This window comes from Argentina silus, assembly GCF_951799395.1.
Source record: "Argentina silus genome assembly, chromosome: 8".
In the NCBI taxonomy this organism is placed as follows: Eukaryota; Metazoa; Chordata; class Actinopteri; order Argentiniformes; family Argentinidae; genus Argentina; species Argentina silus.
Window position 1 is genome coordinate 14,528,997 of NC_139662.1, and position 19,827 is coordinate 14,548,823.

General features: G+C 44.6%; 3 protein-coding genes across 3 annotated transcripts in view; 1 reads left to right on the forward strand and 2 right to left on the reverse strand.

The window, feature by feature from the left end:
• The window catches only part of LOC310808966 (fMet-Leu-Phe receptor-like), a gene marked incomplete at both ends in the record, with an annotated part of 1,423 nt that extends 68 nt beyond the window's left edge, over positions 1-1,355 (reverse strand). Inside the window, 2 exons of the mRNA XM_083676063.1 lie at positions 1-805; positions 1,173-1,355. The exon at positions 1-805 is cut by the window's left edge and continues 68 nt beyond it. Coding sequence (XP_083532189.1) covers positions 1-805; positions 1,173-1,355 — 988 coding nt within the window. The remainder of the gene's footprint in view (positions 806-1,172) is intronic.
• A 7,552-nt stretch (positions 1,356-8,907) lies between these two features.
• On the forward strand, positions 8,908-10,616 carry LOC310809033 (uncharacterized protein). Its single transcript, XM_083676155.1, has 3 exons — positions 8,908-10,038; positions 10,250-10,334; positions 10,451-10,616. The coding sequence occupies exons 1-3, from the start codon at positions 8,986-8,988 to the stop codon at positions 10,606-10,608; spliced, it is 1,296 nt and encodes a 431-aa protein (XP_083532281.1). The 5' UTR covers positions 8,908-8,985; the 3' UTR covers positions 10,609-10,616.
• Positions 10,617-14,889: 4,273 nt separating this feature from the next.
• Positions 14,890-19,538, reverse strand: e2f1 (E2F transcription factor 1; the record flags this gene model as incomplete). Its single annotated transcript, XM_083675673.1, has 7 exons — positions 18,189-19,538; positions 17,957-18,056; positions 17,346-17,565; positions 16,523-16,675; positions 16,255-16,369; positions 15,383-15,644; positions 14,890-15,128 (listed from the first exon to the last, which is right to left on the reverse strand). Exons 1-7 carry the CDS (start codon positions 18,435-18,437, stop codon positions 14,890-14,892), a joined length of 1,338 nt encoding a protein of 445 aa, XP_083531799.1. The 5' UTR covers positions 18,438-19,538.
• Positions 19,539-19,827: the final 289 nt, after the last annotated feature.

Consider the following 19,827-nt stretch of genomic DNA (forward strand, 5'->3'; position numbering starts at 1 on the left):
TCTGATTGGACTGCATCAGGGGGCCCTCCGCATCATCTGCCAGTGCTCTACGGAACACCCCGGCCAGGCTGAACCTCTTCTTCACATCCAGGCCTATGCAGAAGTACATCAGTGGGTTCACGCAGCTGTTGAAATAAGCTAACCCGCTCGCCACTGTTAGACACACCCTCACCACAGCGCTCCTGCTGTCCACCATTTTGACCAGCAGGAGGCAGTGGTACGGAGCCCAGCACAGAAAGAATGCGCAGACCAGCGACGCCAGGATGCGTAAGGGGCGTGACTTGCCCACCAGGCGCGTGCGGTGAATGCCCAACCCGGCCATGGTGTAGCAGCAGAGGATCACCAGGAAAGGAAGCAGGAAGCCGCACAGGAAGCGGATGGAGTACAACACTAGGTTAGTGCTGTTGCCCCCAGTTGGCAGGGAGCCCTTGGTCAGGCTGACTTCCAGGGAGCACTTGGTCAGGTTGTTCTTGTCGAGGTGGACCTGCCGGTAAGCAAAGTAAGGCGCGCTCAAAATGGCCGCCATCATCCACACTCCGGTGCTCACCAGCCGGGCGGCCCAGAGCGTCCGGTGGCGCTTGGTGGAAATGGGACGCCACACACACAGCGCCCGGTCGGCGCTGATGACGGCCAGCAGGAAGACACTGCAGAACATGTTGCCGTATTTGAAGAAGCCATTGAACTTGCACAGGAAGTCCCCGAAGGGCCAGTGGTCGAAGAAGAGCTTCTTAACCAGCGTGAGCACGCGTGTCAGGCAGAATACGAGGTCCGCCACGGCCAGGTTCACCAGCCACACATTGGTTACCTAAGAGAAGAGAAGAGAAGAGAAGAGAAGAGAAGAGAAGAGAAGAGAAGAGAAGAGGAGAGAAGAGAAGAGAAGAGAAGAGGAGAGAAGAGAAGAGAAGAGAAGAGAAGAGAAGATGAGAGAAGAGGAGAGAAGAGAAGAGAAGAGAAGAGAAGAGAAGAGAAGAGAAGAGAAGAGAAGAGAAGATAAGAGAAGATAAGAGAAGAGAAGAGAAGAGAATAGAAGATAGACTTTATTGTCCCCCGGTGGGAAATTTGTCTTGGAAAGTACAATAAAACAAACAAACAATGAATATACACATAACACCGAATACAAATCACATATACAATACAATTCATTTAAAAAATAATAACACAAAAAAACTCACATTGGGCTTTAGCTTGAAGCCCGCCACCCAGATGACCAAAGCGTTTCCCGTGGTTCCCAGGACGATGGTCATAGTGTAGAGGACGATGGTGATGTAGTCCCTGATGGCGTTCATATCCACCAGCGTAGGTGTGTCACCTTCGGCCGACTTTAGAATGAGTGGGATGGAGGCGTTGGGTGTCATTCTGTATCAAAGGGTGAGACATTAGGTGACCATGTGGCTTCCTCTAGAAACCAAAAGGCAAACTGATTCCTCAGTGTGAAATGGTTTCCTCTAATCTTGACAAATGCCCAAGCAATATATATATATATTCAAAGTATTATAAAATAATATTGTTACTACATGTAGTGCTTCTATTGCAATACAAAATAAGAACATCTGCTACCCTCCAATCCGCTGTACTATCTCAGACAGCTATTAAGTGGGGTTTTTTTAAGAATTGTGTGTGAATTGTGTTCATTACAGAAATTAATGTAATGTATTGTTTGTAGTAGCCTAATGTAATGCAATGTAATTTTAATGTAATGTATTTTAACATAAGCAGGGCTCCCCAGAAAAAAGAGACTTTGGTCTCAGTGGGAAGCCCCTGTTCAAATAAAGGTTTAATTAAAAAATGATAATACAAAAAAAAAGGAAAAGGCAAATGAAAACAGCAGTAAGTAACATAAAGGTAAATAAAAACAGCACAATATACACATCATACTGTTGTTATTCATGTTATTCATATTAACAACTTACCTTTGAATCCTGATAGTTCAGTACAGCTGTCCAGTCTCTAGTTCAGCAGAACATGAAGGTGCATAGTTTGAAGCTACAGAGTGTGTGTGTGTGTGTGTGTGTGTGTGTGTGTGTGTGTGTGTGTGTGTGTGTGTGTGTGTGTGTGCGTGCAGATGGTGAGATGGTGAGATGGTGCAGATGTGTCCCTCAGTGGTAGGCTATGTTTGTGTGTGCGTCAGTGCGTGTGAAAACTGGTCCTAAAGCCACTGTGCTTTTTGGGTTAAGAGGACACAGTACTTCCTGTCTCTCTCTCTCTCTCTCACACACACACACACACACACACACACACACACACACACACACACACACACACACTCTCTCTCTCTCTCTCTCTCTCACACATACACACACGCACTCTCTTTATCTCTCTCTCTCTCTCTCTCACACACACACACACGGGGAAGAAGCAAGCATAAGGAAGTAAGACTGGCAGAGCCTTCTCCCGTTGACCCTGTGGTCATGTGGAGCCGAAAAGGGCCGCTTCCTGTCCCATCTCTCTGCTCAGCCACAACACAGAGAATCAAGCTAAGTCCCTTGAAATAAAGTATGCAATAAAGTATGAATTCTAGTGTAAAATATATCTGAGATAAGATTGATTTGTATTTTTAAACCAGACTTTTCATTGTATTATTCCTATCGATTTTTTTTTCTTTTAAACAGTAGAGCGCCATCACTTCTAAGACCTTCTGGATCACGAATATACCTCCAAAGCTGGTGAAAGTTATCCGCAAATAGAAAAAATGACTTTCTTGTCATCATGTCAGCATCATGTCTGGTGGGAACGATCTGTGACCTCACCTCATATGAGCATGAATATACGACGGGAGCAGGTGGGGCTATATATTGTATGATATGTCTATTTCCCTTTATCATTTGACAAAAGGTATTTCATTGAAATATAATAATAATTAAATCACACTTGAACAATGAGTTTCTCATTGTTTCTATGCACTCTGTTTTCAGCAGGAGTGAGGATAGCCTACAATTAGACAAAGTCGATAAAGAACATATTTGGAGAACAATGTTTATCGAAATCATGTTAATTGTATTTGTGCCACAAATTAATCAACGCAAGTAATCTGAAAAGGATTAGTAAAACATGACCCAGAGAAGAATACACAAAAACACGAATATTGTATCCAGATTTCATGACTCTTACATGCAGGTGAATGCTATAGAGAAAAGTTAGGCCTACAATGTAAGTCACATTCACAGTGACGAGGCTTCCATGTCCGACCACATTATTTTTATTGCGGGCTACATGTCCATGAGCTCCCGGTCCCGCTTCATCCCTTGCACCAGGTCCGTGCCTCGATGTATCCCAGCCCATGTCGTTGCCCCCCAGGTGTAGGACCAGGACCAGGACGGCAGAGTCCACTTCTCCGTTAGCCGTTAGCATTCGGCAGCAAGTGCCTCCACCGTATCCCACGTCTTCCCATGAAATTAACCCTACAATCCGGGCAGGGGACCGTTTGAGCTGGTCAATCTCTTTAGCATACTGTACTTCTCCAGCGAGTGACTCCAAGTGCCCGCTAGTGGTAGAGAAATAAAGTGTTTAAAACGCCCGTCCCAAAATCACACATAACTATGACGTCACGCGTAATGTACCATGACGTAATAGAGTATGCCACTATAAAAGCCACGGTGCGTCTTGTCGTCAGTCACAACTTTGACACAACTTGGAGGACACGTGATCTCACCGCTGGAAACAAGGACGAGCAAACCAGACGGAATATGGATAAAGAAAAGGTAAGGATACCTATTTGAAAGCACTGTCAAGAGCAATAAGCCTATAGCACTGTCAAGAGCAGTATAGTACTGTATATAACACTGTCAAGAGCAGTACAGTACTTTATATAGCACTGTTAAGAGCAGTATAGCACTGTATATATCACTATTAAGAGCAGTATAGTACTGTATAACACTGTCAAGAACACTATAGTACTGTATAGCACTGTCAAGAACACTATAGTACTGTATAGCACTGTCAAGAGCAGTATAGTACTGTATAGCACTGTCAAGAACACTATAGTACTGTATAGCACTGTCAAGAGTAGTATAGTACTGTATATAGCACTGTCAAGAACACTATAGTACTGTATAGCACTGTCAAGAACACTATAGTGACGTATAGCACTGTCAAGAGCAGTATAGTACTGTATAGCACTGTCAAGAGTAGTATAGTACTGTATATAGCACTGTCAAGAACACTATAGTGACGTATAGCACTGTCAAGAGCAGTATAGTACTGTATAGCACTGTCAAGAACACTATAGTACTGTATAGCACTGTCAAGAGCAGTATAGTACTGTATTTAGCACTGTCAAGAACACTATAGTACTGTATAGCACTGTCAAGAGCAGTATAGTACTGTATATAGCACTGTCAAGAGCAGTATAGTACTGTATAGCACTGTCAAGAGCAGTATAGTACTGTATAGCACTGTTAAGAGCAGTATAGTACTGTATAGCACTGTCAAGAACACTATTGTACTGTATATAGCACTGTCAAGAGCAGTATAGTACTGTATAGCACTGTCAAGAGCAGTATAGTACTGTATAGCACTGTCAAGAGCAGTATAGTACTGTATAGCACTGTCAAGAACACTATTGTACTGTATATAGCACTGTCAAGTGCAATAGGCCTACTATCCAGCACTGTCAAGAAGAGCAGTATAGATTAGCACATGTAACACTTAACCCCTGGGGTTAAGTCAGATCATTTGATGTATCTCTGCTTTACATTAGATTGTGTGTCCTGTCAAAGGACTATACATCCACCTGTAGGCCTTATCCTAACATTTACAGAACAAGCCCTTTGCTGCCCCCTTCTGGCTGAATATAATTGTAATTCTTTTCTATGTGATCCCATCCAAAGCTACTTTGACTTCACAAAACAAGTTGACCAGAATGTGAGATCTGAACTCTGTTGTGTTCCAGGTGAAGAGGAAGAATAGTGGCAAGAGGGCTTCAGCTGAGAAGAGCACCAATAACGATGCAGGTGAGAGGGTTTTCTATTACATTACTTCTCCTTGTAGTGTCCCCATATTGACTATTTGAAGACTTGCTTGATAAGAAGAAAAAATGTATTTCATTCCATTAAACATCTAATCACAGACAATGATAATGAGTTAAACGTCATTCCAATATCCACATACTAGGCCTGGAAATGTCTCCATAGTGCTATGCTAGTGGGAATATTGTAACACAACCATTGATTGTCTCAATGTACTACAGACTATATTTCATAGGTGGCAATAAAACCCCAGGTTCCTCTCTTTTTGGTTCTTTTAGCTCCCTCTGTGGCGTCCTCCTCATCCGGAGCGAAGGACAAGTATGAGGACAGAGCAGCAGTCATCAAGCTGCTGGAGGAGGAAGGTCTGAGAGGGGTTGATGCCCTCTCAAACATCAACATTGATCAGGACTGCTTCCCCATCCTGATCAACTTTCTGAAGGGTCTCACTGATAAGTAAGTATTATGCGCTCTACTGTATCTATGCTCCCTATGTTTCAATAGCACACACCCAATATTTCACACCCTGTGCATACACAGTACAACAAGTCTGAGCCAAGACCAAACAACTGAGAATGTTGACTTGTTTCTCTATCAGGCAGTGGAGGGTGATCCGTGACGGCATGAGAGACCCTGTAAGTGAATTTGATGTTTTATTATTTGACTTTAGAATTACCAGGCATACCAGTGTTTGTGTTGAATCAGTGAATCTAAATGATTATCTTCATTAAGCTGAACACCTCACATCACAGCCTCAGAAACTAATTCTTCACTCTCTTTTGAATGAACACAGGTGAACAAGGCGAAGCTTGACGTCACGTGCCGGAAGATAGTAAAACTGATCGCCCACACGGCCATAGAGGTCCTCCTCCCAACTCTACAGCGCGTCATAGAGCTGAATGAGGCCAGGGATGCAGCCTCTCGGAGTGGGTCAGGACTCTCCTCCATCACATCTCTGGAGGAAGGAGAGGCCCAGTCCCAGTCCAGGGTGCTGAGGTGGCAGGAGAAGGACCTCCCTAAGAGGGGAGGCAGCGCAAAGTTCACCTGCAGCCAGCGGGTGAAGACCCCCTTCCCTTCAGGCACTGAGTGGGAGCAGGAGTCGACGGAGGAACTGAGGAAGTCGGCCAGTGGGACCCGCACGTCAACTCCAGGGTCTTTCTCTGCGAGGTATGTTATGATCACAGCTACGCCTCGATGTAATGACCATAACAAATAACTTAAATTAGGTTGTAAACCCACACTAAGCTTTTTTACTTTTTTTTAAATTTTAGAACCAAATGTTTGTTCCACAGTAAAGTGTTACAGACTTGATCAATGCTGATATTACAATGATTTTTTTGTGAGGGAATGTTTTGACCATAGACAAAATACCAACAATAATCAGAATGAGTACTGTACATACTGTAAAAGGTCAAATCTCTCTCTACTACATCAGAGTCGGATGTGAGCCATCAATGTGATAACTCTTATGCTCTCATCCCTCAGGGATTGATAAAGTTGCATTCAATTTAATTGAATGTAATATTTGTGTTTGTTTTGAAGTTCCCAGACCTCGCTGCCCCCCATGGATGATCCACTCAGAGTCCTCTTTGGGATCACCGAGGACACCATACTCCAATCAGTGGGCTCTATCTCCTCTAGCTCATTTGATTGGACCAGAGGTCTGGTGAGAGACGTCCTGAAGCAGGTGAACTCTGACGTCTCCTTGATAATCACATTATCAAGCTCGGGTAAGTCCACCCCATTAGCTTGTGATTGGGACAGCTCCATGGACGCGGCTAGGAGGATGATGCGCGTGGTGTCCACCAAGTTCCAGGAGTTTGGGATCACCGGACCAGTGGTGCCAAAGGTGACCTCCAAGACCAACCTGGTGCCAATGACGGCCGACGTCATGACTGCCATCGTGGAGACGGTGGAGTCATGTCGCACAGAAGATCAGGGGGGCATGCAGGAAGCGGCTGACATGCTCAGACAGTTGGCTGAAAAAATTAAGACAATCAGCTCGGTCTCTGATCAGGAGGGCTCCTCTGCTGGAACGGAGCACAGACGTCTGTCCTCTCGCAGTGTGGGACAACACCTCAGGATTATTACGAGTGAGGAGTTTCACTCCAAAGCCACCAAGGCCGTGGGTGCGATTCTGTGCAGGAATATCTACTGCTGTTCACCGTCTGGCTCCACTAGTGATATTACTGGCCAGGCCAACATGGCCGCTGCGATGACCATCTCCCCACCTCCTAGTGATTTAGACTCGGAGGCGTCTCACGTCATCGACACCTTTGTGTCTGATGTTCAAGACATCATTCAGACCACAGATTTGGACGCGTCTATTGAAAAAAATAGAAACAAAATGTTCTCTGCTACTCGTAAGATGTTTGTAAACATGCAGAGGAAATTGACTGAGTTATTCAAGCGAGAGTCGGTCACAAGTGGGAGGGCCTCAGCTTTGAGCGGAACCAATCGAGCGGAACCAACTCTAGAACTACTAGACATCAGCGATGAGGAACTTGCCTCCATTCATAATGAGAGCTCTACATCCCTGAAGTCCAGGAGTGTCTCTCAGGCCAGCAACTATGAAGCAGTCACAAAGGAAGTCATTGGTGAACTTGCAGCCACATTCAGAACTGAGGTGGCGAGGATAGAGTCCTCATTCTCTGTCGGGAGGAAGTCCTCGATTGAGTCCCTAGCGGCTGGTATGTTTGTGGAAGACATCCTATCTGGACTTGAGGTTTATCCAATGACAAAATCCCCCTCACTCTGTGGTGACATGTATCTGGAGGATTTAGAGGATGTTTTTCCTCGGGTCAGCCGTTGTTCTAGCATAGATAGACTCTCTAATGAGGACATTAGATGTGAGGCCACAGAGGCCGTTAGTGAGTGGCTGTTGAAGTCTGCAATGAGTATATCTGTCCCCTGCAGTCTACACAGCAGCATGGATATAGATATCAATACGGAGGCCTCAGGTATTATTGACGAGTTTGTGGCAGACATGAGGTCTATCACTCACTCAGCTGGGCCTGGTGTTTCAAAGGAGGAATCTCTGCCTGTTGCCCTGAATCTAATTCAGAGGCTTCAGAGAAGGCTGGCAGCATTTTACACACGGCTGTTTTCTTTTAAACGCACACAATCTCTCAAGAGCAAACTGCCCATAGACCATGCTAGATCTATCCGTGGATCTGCTCTGACACAAGTGTCACGGGAGTCTTGCCAGAGTGAGCCTCTGCTGCCAACAATTGTCTTACCCGTTGTAGGAGAGCTCCGTAGAGGTCAGAGTGAAAGCTCTCGACCAATGGTGGCTCTCCAAGGCCCTGCGGTGAGCCAGCTCGAACTGGACTACAGCACCAAAGAGGTTCTGAGCGAGATTCTGGTCTTTTATAAGACAGAGGACAAACGGACAGCCTCAGCTGGAACAAGGGCGTCAGATGAGTCCCTCGCTGCCTGTGAGTTTGTGGAGGACGTATTAGCATGGTTAAAGGAGTACTCTGCCTCCTCATCATCTTCAGCAGAGAGTTTGTGCGTGTCTCCCAGGGCAGTCGTTAGTGGACTGTCCAATGAGAACTTTCAGAGGCAAGCCACTGAGAAAGTGAGAGATGTTCTCATGAGATCAGAGAGATGCTGTCCCAGCATGGGGAGTTCTTCCCACCACTCTGAGTCAACTACCAGTGGCCTTAACATGTGTGATTTATACCAACTGCAGGATACCACCTCCTCTATGTCACCTGCCAGTGCTGACTCTTCAGCAATAGACCTTGTTGGCATGTTTGTGAACGGCGTTAAGAGCCTGTTCCAGGACGAGGAGTCCTCACCCTGTCCCACTGTGCTGCCCACATACTCTGTGCTCCTCAGGGGAAGTGTGGGAGGTTCCGACGCCTCTGTGTCACAGGCTAGTGGGCTTAGTGCTGATGAAGTGTCGGAGCTGAGACTGTGGTCTACAGCACAGATAATCTATAGAGATCTGCAGAGGAAGCTACGGGAATTCTTTTCTCAGAGTGAGAAGCATGCTGCTGAACAAAGCCAAAGTGCATCGATGGCTAAGGCTAGAGACAGCATTAGCCAGGTCTTGGTCGCCATTCAGGGTGACATGGTGGCAAAGTCAGAGGAAATGGAGACCTCAGTGGTGCTCAGACAATGGCACAGTGCTGTAGGATCTCTGCTAGAGAAAGTAGAGATGGTGTGTAGTGAGGGTAGTCTCACTGAGCCAGATACTGTTGTTTGGAAGCTTAGTGATGGAGCTTCCAGTGAGGGTGGTGAGCTACTAGCTACAGAGTTGCTCAGGGCCGCCTCCTCTCAGTCTGCACCGTCCAGCAAAAGCACAAGGTCAAAGTCCATGTTTGAGTATGTGTCTTTGACTCTCCCTGGAACTCCATCTCCCACTGAGCTTCCAGGAGAAAGCAGTTTCCCCATCATCAGAAGCACGACCATCGATGACAGCTCTGATGAAACTGTTCTGGAGAATTCCATCAGTGATTCCAAACAGCTGATGGCTGACGTGGTGAAAGTCATGATGGACCACATGGACCCAGAGGTTCTCCTAGAGGTCACCTCTCCCGGAGCCAACCTCAGCAGACTGGAGGAGCTGCTATCCCAGGGGAAGATCCGTACCCTGACCAACGCCCTTGTGGACAAACTCCAGGGGCTGATGTCACTGCACAGCAGTCTATCAGTGGCTGTTGGGAAGAGTGCGTCCGACAGTGTTCTGTCAAAACTGACACGGACAGAGAAGCGTGGGATGTTCTGCTCTGAGGTGGTCTATTCCTTTGCGGAAGAGTCAGTGAAGCGTTTGCTTCTTCCCCTGATAGTCCCTCCCTCATCATGGAGCATGGAGGAGGAAGCTTCTAACAGCAACGCCCCGACCAGAGTCTCCAGCCACAAGAGCCTGCTGTCCATCAGCTCTTCACAGATTTACAATGAGACAGTGAGTCTGTTCTCCAGGGCCATGGTCCGCCAGGTGATGGACATCCTGTCAATAGGATCCGACACCAGACCAGCCTCCACAGCCTCACTCACAAAGCCTCAGAGTGATGCTAGTGGGAAGAAGAAGAAAGGGAAATTTGGATTCCTTTCAAAATTGAAGAACAAGGTAAAACAGAAATATACAGTGAATTTATAAGAATGCCACATTTCACATAATTCCACATTACATTAAGGAAATGTAATGTAAAGGTAATGTAAGCAAGTCTTACCAGTGTATCATAAAACATCAGGCAAGCTATGCATTGTTGTTGTAGGAATAATGGAGTTTTAAGAGATCTGTTCTGTCATTGATTCTTCTTCTGTAACAACTAATGTAGTGCTCCAAGAAGAGCAACCAGGATGGTGTCCAGCCTCCAGCCCCAGGACAGGAGGACATCAAGGTTGCCCATGGACACAGCATAGGTAAGTCAACATACAGAACACTTAGACCAAGGACACACTAACCAAATGAATAAAGTATTCTATTCTGTAGCTATAGGCCTAGTGAAGCTCATATGAACTCTCTCTCCTGTCTCTAGCGCCCAGCACAGTGCCCACAGCTGTGATGACTCCTCGTGAGGAGAGTGGAGCTACTAAGACACAGAAGCATTCCCTCTTCAAGAGGATTTTCACGGCTGCAAACAGACTTGGCTTGTGCTGCTGTCCATTCAAACAACGCTCCAAGAAGACCCAGTAGCCGTCTTCAATCACTCATTAAAAAATTATTTGCATTCCATTCCTTTTGCTTGTGCATTTTTCATATCTTATGAACTTGTTATGCTGAAGATTGTGTAACTAGATAAGTGGTCTTAAAAATATCATAACTAGAGACAACTGTGATTTATTACAGGAACAAATATAGTAGCTAAGCATGTTTACAGCTATGCCTGAGGCAATATCTCAATAGAAATGTAATCATAACAGGAATCATATACAAGTCATATAAGAAATCATTAGAAATATACATTAGCTAGAAATCATATTTTGCTAAGCAGACTCTTGTGACCTGCACCTTGGTAGTAGAAATATGTCCATCTCCTGTCTCCCCTCCAACCTAGACCATTGTGTGCAGCGCTCACTGTGCCACATTGGTCAAGCTTCAGCTAGGCTAATTATTCATCTGTATGAAGAGTTAATCTCTCATTCCACTAAGAGACAATGGGTCTAACATTGAGTTTGAGGCAGCTCAATGCTGCCATATACAGACAGGCACTAGTCTAGGCTACAATAAACTTCTATCAGGTGATCCTGACTGCATAACCAGGACAATATCTAAATGAGCCTGCCCCCCCAATAAACATCATGTGGGTCCCCTCGAAAAACACCCAAACAACATGTGACAGCTTGCAGATTCAGAAAGAATCATATAGATGCTGCATCAAGGCTAGTATCAGTTTTTAAGTGTGTGTGTTTTGGGGTGTGTATTTGTTATTTTTAGATATATTATTTCCACACCTATGAACAATGACATTAACAGTGAGGGGGTCCATGCACCTATGTATGTGTTCTGTACCTTTCTGCTAGGCTAGCAGAATGATGCATGATGCATGCATGAGCATATTCTTATCTCTGCAGTACACTGTCCACCCACACCGTCTGTCTTAGAAACACTCCCTACCAGTCAGTGATATGGTAGCGCCCCCGCCCTTCAAAAAATATAGGCCTACCCTACATGAACATGAACACACCAGTGGACACTGGTGGAGGGAGAAATCGGAGGACGGGCTCATTGTAATGCATGGAATGGAATGAGGAATGGTATCAAACAGATGTGTTCCATGCATTACATTGAGCCTGCCCTCCGATTTCTCACTCCACCAGCCTCCCCTGACGTGAACACACAGTACTAACACACTCGCTAACCTCTAGCTAGGATACCTTCTGCCCCAAACTCTGAACAAAGTGAGACAACAAATGTGTGTGGAGGTTTATATCTCGCTATGACATGAGAAGAAAAAACCTGAGACAGTTTGTTGAGGGATCAAATCAAAATGTTTTTATTCATTTAAAAACAAACTTGATACAAAGGCCACTGGTTGAAACCACTCATAATCTACAAGTAGACATTTCTCATTCTTTCACCACCAAATTTTGACCCCAAAATATAAATTCTGTAACATTTTTTTAAAAAGAGCAGAATCTTGTGAAAATTGATTGCAGTGTAAAGTTGGATGAGTCATGGGTTCCCTTAAGTGGCTGATGTCAAAAATGAAGCTGTTTGATTATATCACTTTCATACGAACATAACATCCGAGATAAACACACAACAAATCCATCCACCAAACTGTATGACAATACTGTATGTCCTGATTTTGATTCTTATAAAACACGTTTTACAAAGGCACTACATTTGTCCTGCAGAAAACAGTTGTGAAAAAACAAACAAAACAAAACATTTAACATTCAAAGCAAAAATATCAATTAGTTCAGCTGCCATTTCAAAAGGATTAAATTGAAGTCAAGGACATTAACACACAGACATTATTTGTTTTTAACTTACAAATGTTAACATGTCTCTAACCAATCCACCGCTACCATCAATGTGCCTTAAACACAGCGTATGAAGGGGTCTGCAACAGCGATAGGCACTCGCACGGCCAAGAAGAGGGCAAAGACATTGTACATTTGAATAAATGTGGTGTAAACATCTAAATGTTATCAAAGAAAGCGCTACAAATATAGAGAAAGGGGAAATTACAAAAAGGTCTGTATTCAGCAAATGTTTGTTTGTCTGTTTACAACTTCCATTGATTATTGCATCATTTGCTGGTAACTGTGATTAGAATAAAGAACTTATTTACACCTTGGTGTAAGACCTCCCCCCCCTCCCTCAAATTGTTGACAAATTATTCTCTCTGTACCAAATAAAATGCATCACAATAACACCCCAATTAAATAAATATGAAATCTTAACAATAAAATAAAAATATTCTCACACAAACACACACACATCCTTGAGGAATGCAAAAACCTGTCAAGAGTGGGCGCAAAGTAGCTTTAGAGGAAGTTAAAACAGTGTTGAGAGCAAGTAAAGGCCTATACGGTAGGTATGCTTTAGGCTGTGGTACACTGACATTACAGGACAAGTCTCAGAGCCCAAGACGTGACGACAAACAAGAATGAACCGACATGTTAGAACTTCTGTGTATGTTCCAATGTTCACAATAGCATCACCATTAGAATGCATGGCCCATACATTACCTCAATCTATATAGTAGAGTAGTGTGGACATTGGAACAGAGCAATAGAACACTCGACCAGAATGGAATACTCAATAGAACACTCGACCAGAATGGAATACTCAGTGGAATACTTGACCAGAATAGAACACTCAGCAGAATACTTGACCAGAATAGAGTGGATGTGATCATTGATTTCGATTGTTCCATATCTGTGGGTGTGACATACTGTATTGACTAACAATTAAGTACACTGTATAAAACAACATGATAACATACTTGAGAGCAATCCTTAGAGTGGGTTTAAAAGGAGATCAGATTCCCTGGTTGGTAACTAAACTTACCAAATGGATCTTATTTATATTAAGGCATGAAAACCCAACCCCTCCTCTGAACTTGATCTATTCAGCAGTCAGTCAGGTCCCTTCACCAAGCCTACTGTATCTATTCAGCAGTTAGTCAGTCCCTTCACCTATACCCTGCCATTATGACTCAAGTGTCACTTCTTAAAATGCATCTTTGAACTCAACGCTTACATACTTTAAGTGTGTCTGTTCCTTTAACCTGAGGCTATTTGGCCATGTTCCAATATCCAAAATAGCATTCCATATAGAATGTACTGTAGAGATATAGAAGTATCGGCCATGTATACTAAACCCTAATTCACACTACAGAGCCGAACCAAGCTGAGCTGTACTGGGCTGGCCTGGTGACACATCCACCATAGTTGCTGTAACAGTGATGAAAGGGACCATGTGAATGAAACATATCCGAGCCAGCACAGTGTGGTTCGGGTCGGCCCTGTAGTGTAAAGTAAAGGTCCCCAAGTGACACGCTATCGTGGACATTGAAACATAGCCTCTATGGCTAATCGCCTAACTAGGAGAACAAATTCAGTATTAGCTTTCCGTGCTAATATTCCAGCTGATTATCACAAATCCATATCCCATTGAACACACACAAACACCTGTACAAAATCCACCTGAAAAAATAAACAAACATCCTCAGTACAAAAAGATTTTAAACGTTATTCATATAAATAAATTAAATAGCCATCCTAGCTAGCTAAGCTAAACTCTCCTTCGCTAGAAGCTTTGACGACCTTAATAAGTGCTGTACAATTCTGTGTAACAGGGGAGGCTGGTGGAGGTAGAAATCGGAGGACGGCCTCATTGTAATGCATGGAATGGAATGAGGAATGGTATCAAACTCCCATAGAAACCACATCATGGTTAGCTCTCAGCCATGGGCTTCAAGGCTCATAGCTGTAGGGACCTTAAGGTTATTTCTTAAAGCAGAATTAACAAGTGGGTGACATAGTTTTAACAACTATTCTGAAACAATGACAAACTGTGTGTTTGATACCAATCCTAATTCCATTCCATGCATTTCAATGAGCCTTTGATACCATTCCTCATTCCATTCATTACAATGAGCCCGTCCTCCGATTTCTACCTCCACCAACCTCCCCTGCTGTATAATAACCACTTGTATGTTGCTCTGCTATGTAAGCGAGGGTGGGGCGGCCATGTTGTCTTCTGATAGGTGACATCACTCCTGTAGTCCACTAGTCCCAAGTCAAGTTAGCTATCTGATGCTAGACTGCGTTTGCAGTCTGATTTTCTACCCATCACCCAGAAGCGTGAACACGTTGGCTCCTCCCTGCATTTAAAAGCATTGGATTGGTGCAAGTGTGGCTGAAGAGAGAGATGCCACCATTATGTTTATGCCTGTGGATTCCCCCCCCCCCCCCCCCTTATTGGTGACTCTCCAGTGTCCCCGCCCACCCACCAGCCCTCTTAGAACTCAAGGGGTGTCAGGTCCCCAAAGTCACAGTCAAACAGTTCGCTAATGCCCTCGTGCTCCTCCAATCCGAAGTGGTAGTCGTGGCTTTGGGGCGGGGACAGGTTGATGAAGCCGTCCAATGGGAGGGGCAAACATTCCCCATTCCGGTCGAACAGGAACTCCGAGGACAGCGGTGAAAGGTCAAAGTCTGGCATCTCTCCCAGGTTGGAGAACGGGTCAGCCTCCATGAAAGCTGAGGAGAAGACAAGAGAACAAGTGTACAGTAAACATGTTGTCCCCCACAAATGATGGAGCTCTCCGTCTTGTGTGAATTGGTGACAACGTATGACCGAAAAGTTACCGGAAAGTGTACTGCTTATTTGATTCATTATCAATTTTGCTTCTTTCAGCCAATTGCATTTATTTGTCTACGAATTTGAGCTAGGCTGAAAAGTTAGCGGAGCTTGTCGTGCTTATTTGATACTTATCTGGAGGAGCGTAGCTTACCCTCTTCACCTCCCAACGGCAGGGGGGAGGAGTCGTGCTGTGATGAGGCGGATGCCGTCGATGACATCACGTCCTGCGCGGAGCTGTTGTGTGGCAGTTCTGCTGGGCCTGTAGAGGTCTGTATGGGCAGCAGGGTCTGGTTCTGGTCCAGGGGTTTAGATGGGCTGGTACCGGTCACAGGGCTGCACACCCCTGAACCTTCCTCCGGACACAGGAAGACGTCAATGGGACCCCGCGTGCTCTTCAGACACACCTGGTAGTCCTGCAGACAGCACACAACAAACACATTCACCATGACAGGTAGAGGTAACAGGTAAGACAGCCATTAAGACTCTGAAATTAACAAATGAGTTTGTTAAAAAAATTGTGTACTTTCTAAATGGTGAACACAATCTGAAAGAGAAAACCATTGAATTAAAGCTGAGAATCTCTACTTTGATCCCCACAGTAATTTATTGATTTCAAATCTGTTGGAGTACAGTATAGAGCTAAAAGAAGGCCAAATGCTTCCTCTTTCCAATACTTATGGAGGGCACAGTATTCAGCAATTAGTCAGGTTCCTTCATCTCACAGTTTAATGAATTGGACAAAATCCACCAAGGTAAGTGGAAAATCATGTCAAATGATATGTTGAGGTGAATAGCCCTGTAAGCCAGCAACAATGGCTCCTGTTCCTTCACTCACGAACTGCCAAAGAATTCCTGCCAAGTGTTTTATGTGGTATTTACCTAGCAACAACACTTTGATTGGCTACAAAATAAAGTATCACCGTTTATGCATTTTTGGTGAATAAAGTCACCCTTGGCACTCTAGAATGTTGACAATTTGAGCAACTTTATTCACCCTCGGCACTAAATGAGTTAAACACGTACCTCACTGGGTTCTGACACCTGCATCTGGGTCTCTGGAGGGGCTCTGATGACCATCAACAGCTGGTCAGGGGTGTCAAAGGACTTCCTTAGGTCCTGACACATCACATACCCCAGCGTAACCACAGGTTAAAGAAACAACACAACACTGGTCCCACAAACAGGCTACAAACTGCATATGACTAGATAGGGATATGAAAACATTAACACACATGCATACACATACACACAAGCGCACACACACATACAGAAGCGCACACACACAGGATATTTCTTGTTCTGTGTGTCCTCGGTGAGGAGGCGGAGCTGGAGGTTGCATTTGGAGATGAGTTCATCCAGCTTCTCCTCAGCCTCGGTCAGGTCCGACACCTCCTTCTTCAGCTCCTGGAAGCGGGAGACAGACTCTCCATCGATACGGTTCCCCCTGAGAGAGACATCAGTTAGACGCCATGGACGGAGCGATAGCTAGCTGGGACAACAGGTGGAGGAATCAATTATGTTAATTGACAGACACAGACAGACCCTTGTCATCTCCGTTGCCCAACAATGGATGACTCCCATAGAGAAACCATTGGCTCAGTCCGTAATTAACCGGTAGCATAGTTTGGTTTGGCTGGGGCCTAAGTTGTTACTAAGTTGTACTTCATCATTACCAAAAACTAAAGCCTGATGTATTTACTAGAGTTGAAACTCACAGTACTAATGCATGCATTAAAAGGAAGTTGACTCAGTTGTAACTAGTAGGTACTAACACTGTACTTAGGGTTATGGTGGAATACATCATTATCTATAACTAAAGTATGATATACATATGAGTGTCTATATCATATCATCGATAACTAAAGTCTGATGTAGTGCAGTGGAGGCTGGTGGAGGTAGAAGAGAACAGGCTCATTGTAATGCATGGAATGGAATGAGGAATGAGCCTCGTTGGTCTAAAGCGTGGCATCAGACTACCGCCCTGTTGGGGGGGGGTGGGGGGGTGCATAGTGACTGCACACCCAGTCCTCATTCCATTCCATGCATTTTAATGAACCCGTCCTCCGATTTCTACCTCCACCAGCCTCCCTTGATGTCGTGGAGTTGAGACTCACAGCCACTGAATATTGTTCTTGGACTTCTTTGAGATGAGCTGGATGCCCTCGAGGACGTTGGTGATGTCATAGATGCGTCTCTTCTGGACCTCCAACACCTGGGAGGCCCAGTTGAGGTCCACCACCCCATCAGGTGACTGGGCGAGGAGGTCCAGGAAGCGCTTGGTCGTCAGGTTCAGAGACGTGTCGTAGCGAGACTTCTCCGTCGAAGGCTTTGGGACTAGAAGAAGAGGGAAACAGGAACAACAACATCATTATAACTAACGTTTTTCTTATGTCTTGAAAGCATCTCATCTCAGGATCATGAGTTGTTTTGAGTCAGGCAATAACTTGAGACGTCTCTGTCTACAACACTCAACCAATGGGGAATCGATTTCCGGGAGTCAACGTGTCAAATGTACTGTGATATCAGCATTCAGTTTGCCCCTGGACTGGACTCACCACGGCTCTAGCCTCATAAAACCAGACAGATATGGCGAGTTAACATTCTGTTTCACTTCTCATATCCTTCACGTATCCCAAGATGGCTGGTTTTACGAGGCTACCAGGGCTCCCCCCAGTGAATACTTTCCATTAATGGACACAACAAGGATGAAGAAGGGTGTCTGTACCTCTGGGCGGAGCCGGTGTGGACGTCGGGGCTCTGAGGGAGGGAGGCCGAGACGTGCTGACATACTGGTGATCACTGTCCAAGTCCAACTTCCTCTTCACCTGAAACACATATGTTATTATATAACATCATGACTTCACACAGACACACTTTTAAGTGCTGAAATCATCTCTCTCACTCTCTCTCTCTCTCACACACACACACACACACACAATAGTGCCTAATAAACCTACCGGAGGTCTTCCCAGAGTTGGCCTCCGTTGGTCTTGCACCGCCACATCCGCAGGGCCTTGGGGGGTTGCGAATAGAAGGATCTCCCCTGTCGTGCTGGGGGCCGCGGAGTTGATACCAACATTACTCGGCGTGGAGATAATCACGATCTGATGGTCCTGCGTGAGGTCAAAATTCCCCGCATTCAGAATAGACTCGAAGTCGGCCAAGAGATCCTCCGACGTCTGCCCTGATATAAGCCTCTCTGACATCGCACACACAGTGGGGTGCTTTGTTTCCCCTCTGTTGCGTTTTGGGCAAAACTCAAGTGCGTTTGTGATTAGATACTAACACGTACAGGTACTGACGTGATCCATCATCTCAAATGTGTGTGAATAACGCTGCAAACGTGTTGGAAGAGTTGGCTTTAAGTTGAGGAGGTTAACCATGTCTAACAATCTTAATATCCTCAGCTTGCTGATAATCACACGTAAACAAAAGAGCTAGCTGACTAAAACTATGCCTACTTTCCATTCACTGTACGTCCATGTGGCTAGCAAGCTAACTAGCTTAGCTATCAATATACCATACATACACAATAACATCCAGTTGATGATGGTAGCTAATATTTAGCGAGTGACTTCCAATATTACCCAGCCAGCTGTCATAGCTGCAGTTTAACAGCCACAGCCATGCAATAACGCAAAGGATAGCTTGTCAGACAATACGAAAGACATGCACCATGTTAGCAAGTTTGCCTGTTTTTATGCTTTTCTAGCTTTTGCTTTCATCTGTCCAGTAAGTATGCGAGAAGGCCTGACCACAATCTGTTCCCTTCTCCTTTGTCAATGACAGCTAGCTTGTTAGCGTGCTAAAGTAATGACTATCAATAAATTGGTGCAGTTTTTGAACATAATCAATAGCTGATTAAATTACTCTATTCGAAGCTTAATATTTAGAAAAAACAAATACGTTTCCTCCAGGGAATAAGAAAGAATAAAACTTTTTAGTAACGACTAAAGTCACAAAGCAAAATACCAAAACAAGTTAGATCTTACTCTTCTTGACTCAAAATAACACTGCATTCTGCATCAGAAGAATAGCTCAGTTCTAGTATGCAATATTTCAAAATATGGCAAGTTAGCATGCTAAGCTAACTAGTTAATTGGCCAGCTACAGTCGCGAACTCAGTCAATTCTTCTTCTGCCCCTCGTAGTTTTTGAAAGCGTACTCAGGAAGCAATCCGACAAAACTGAAATATTGGTGAATATTCCGATAAAACAAAATTATCCGATAGACGAAGCATATGGGTCCTTATACCGGTCCCCTCGACTGCAGTCATTCAATCAAAGTGGTCTCTTGACCCCCAAAACGGCTGTGTTATTGTTGTTATTGTCCCAGCTGATCGGACAGGACAAGGGATTGAGGTTTACGCGCCAAATCCTTTTTGCCGCGAAACTTGCACGTGGATGGATAACATGATTTCGATTGGCTGAGCGAGAGCAACAACCTGTCATTGGCGTCATGAACTGTCATTCTCTTGGAGCCCGCCCCTTTCGTTTTATTTCTCAAGATTATTTACCAAAAAGTATTTGGATTATTGATAAAATGTAAGAAATAGGAAACAGAATATAATAAAATAGAATGATAGAATAGAGTACA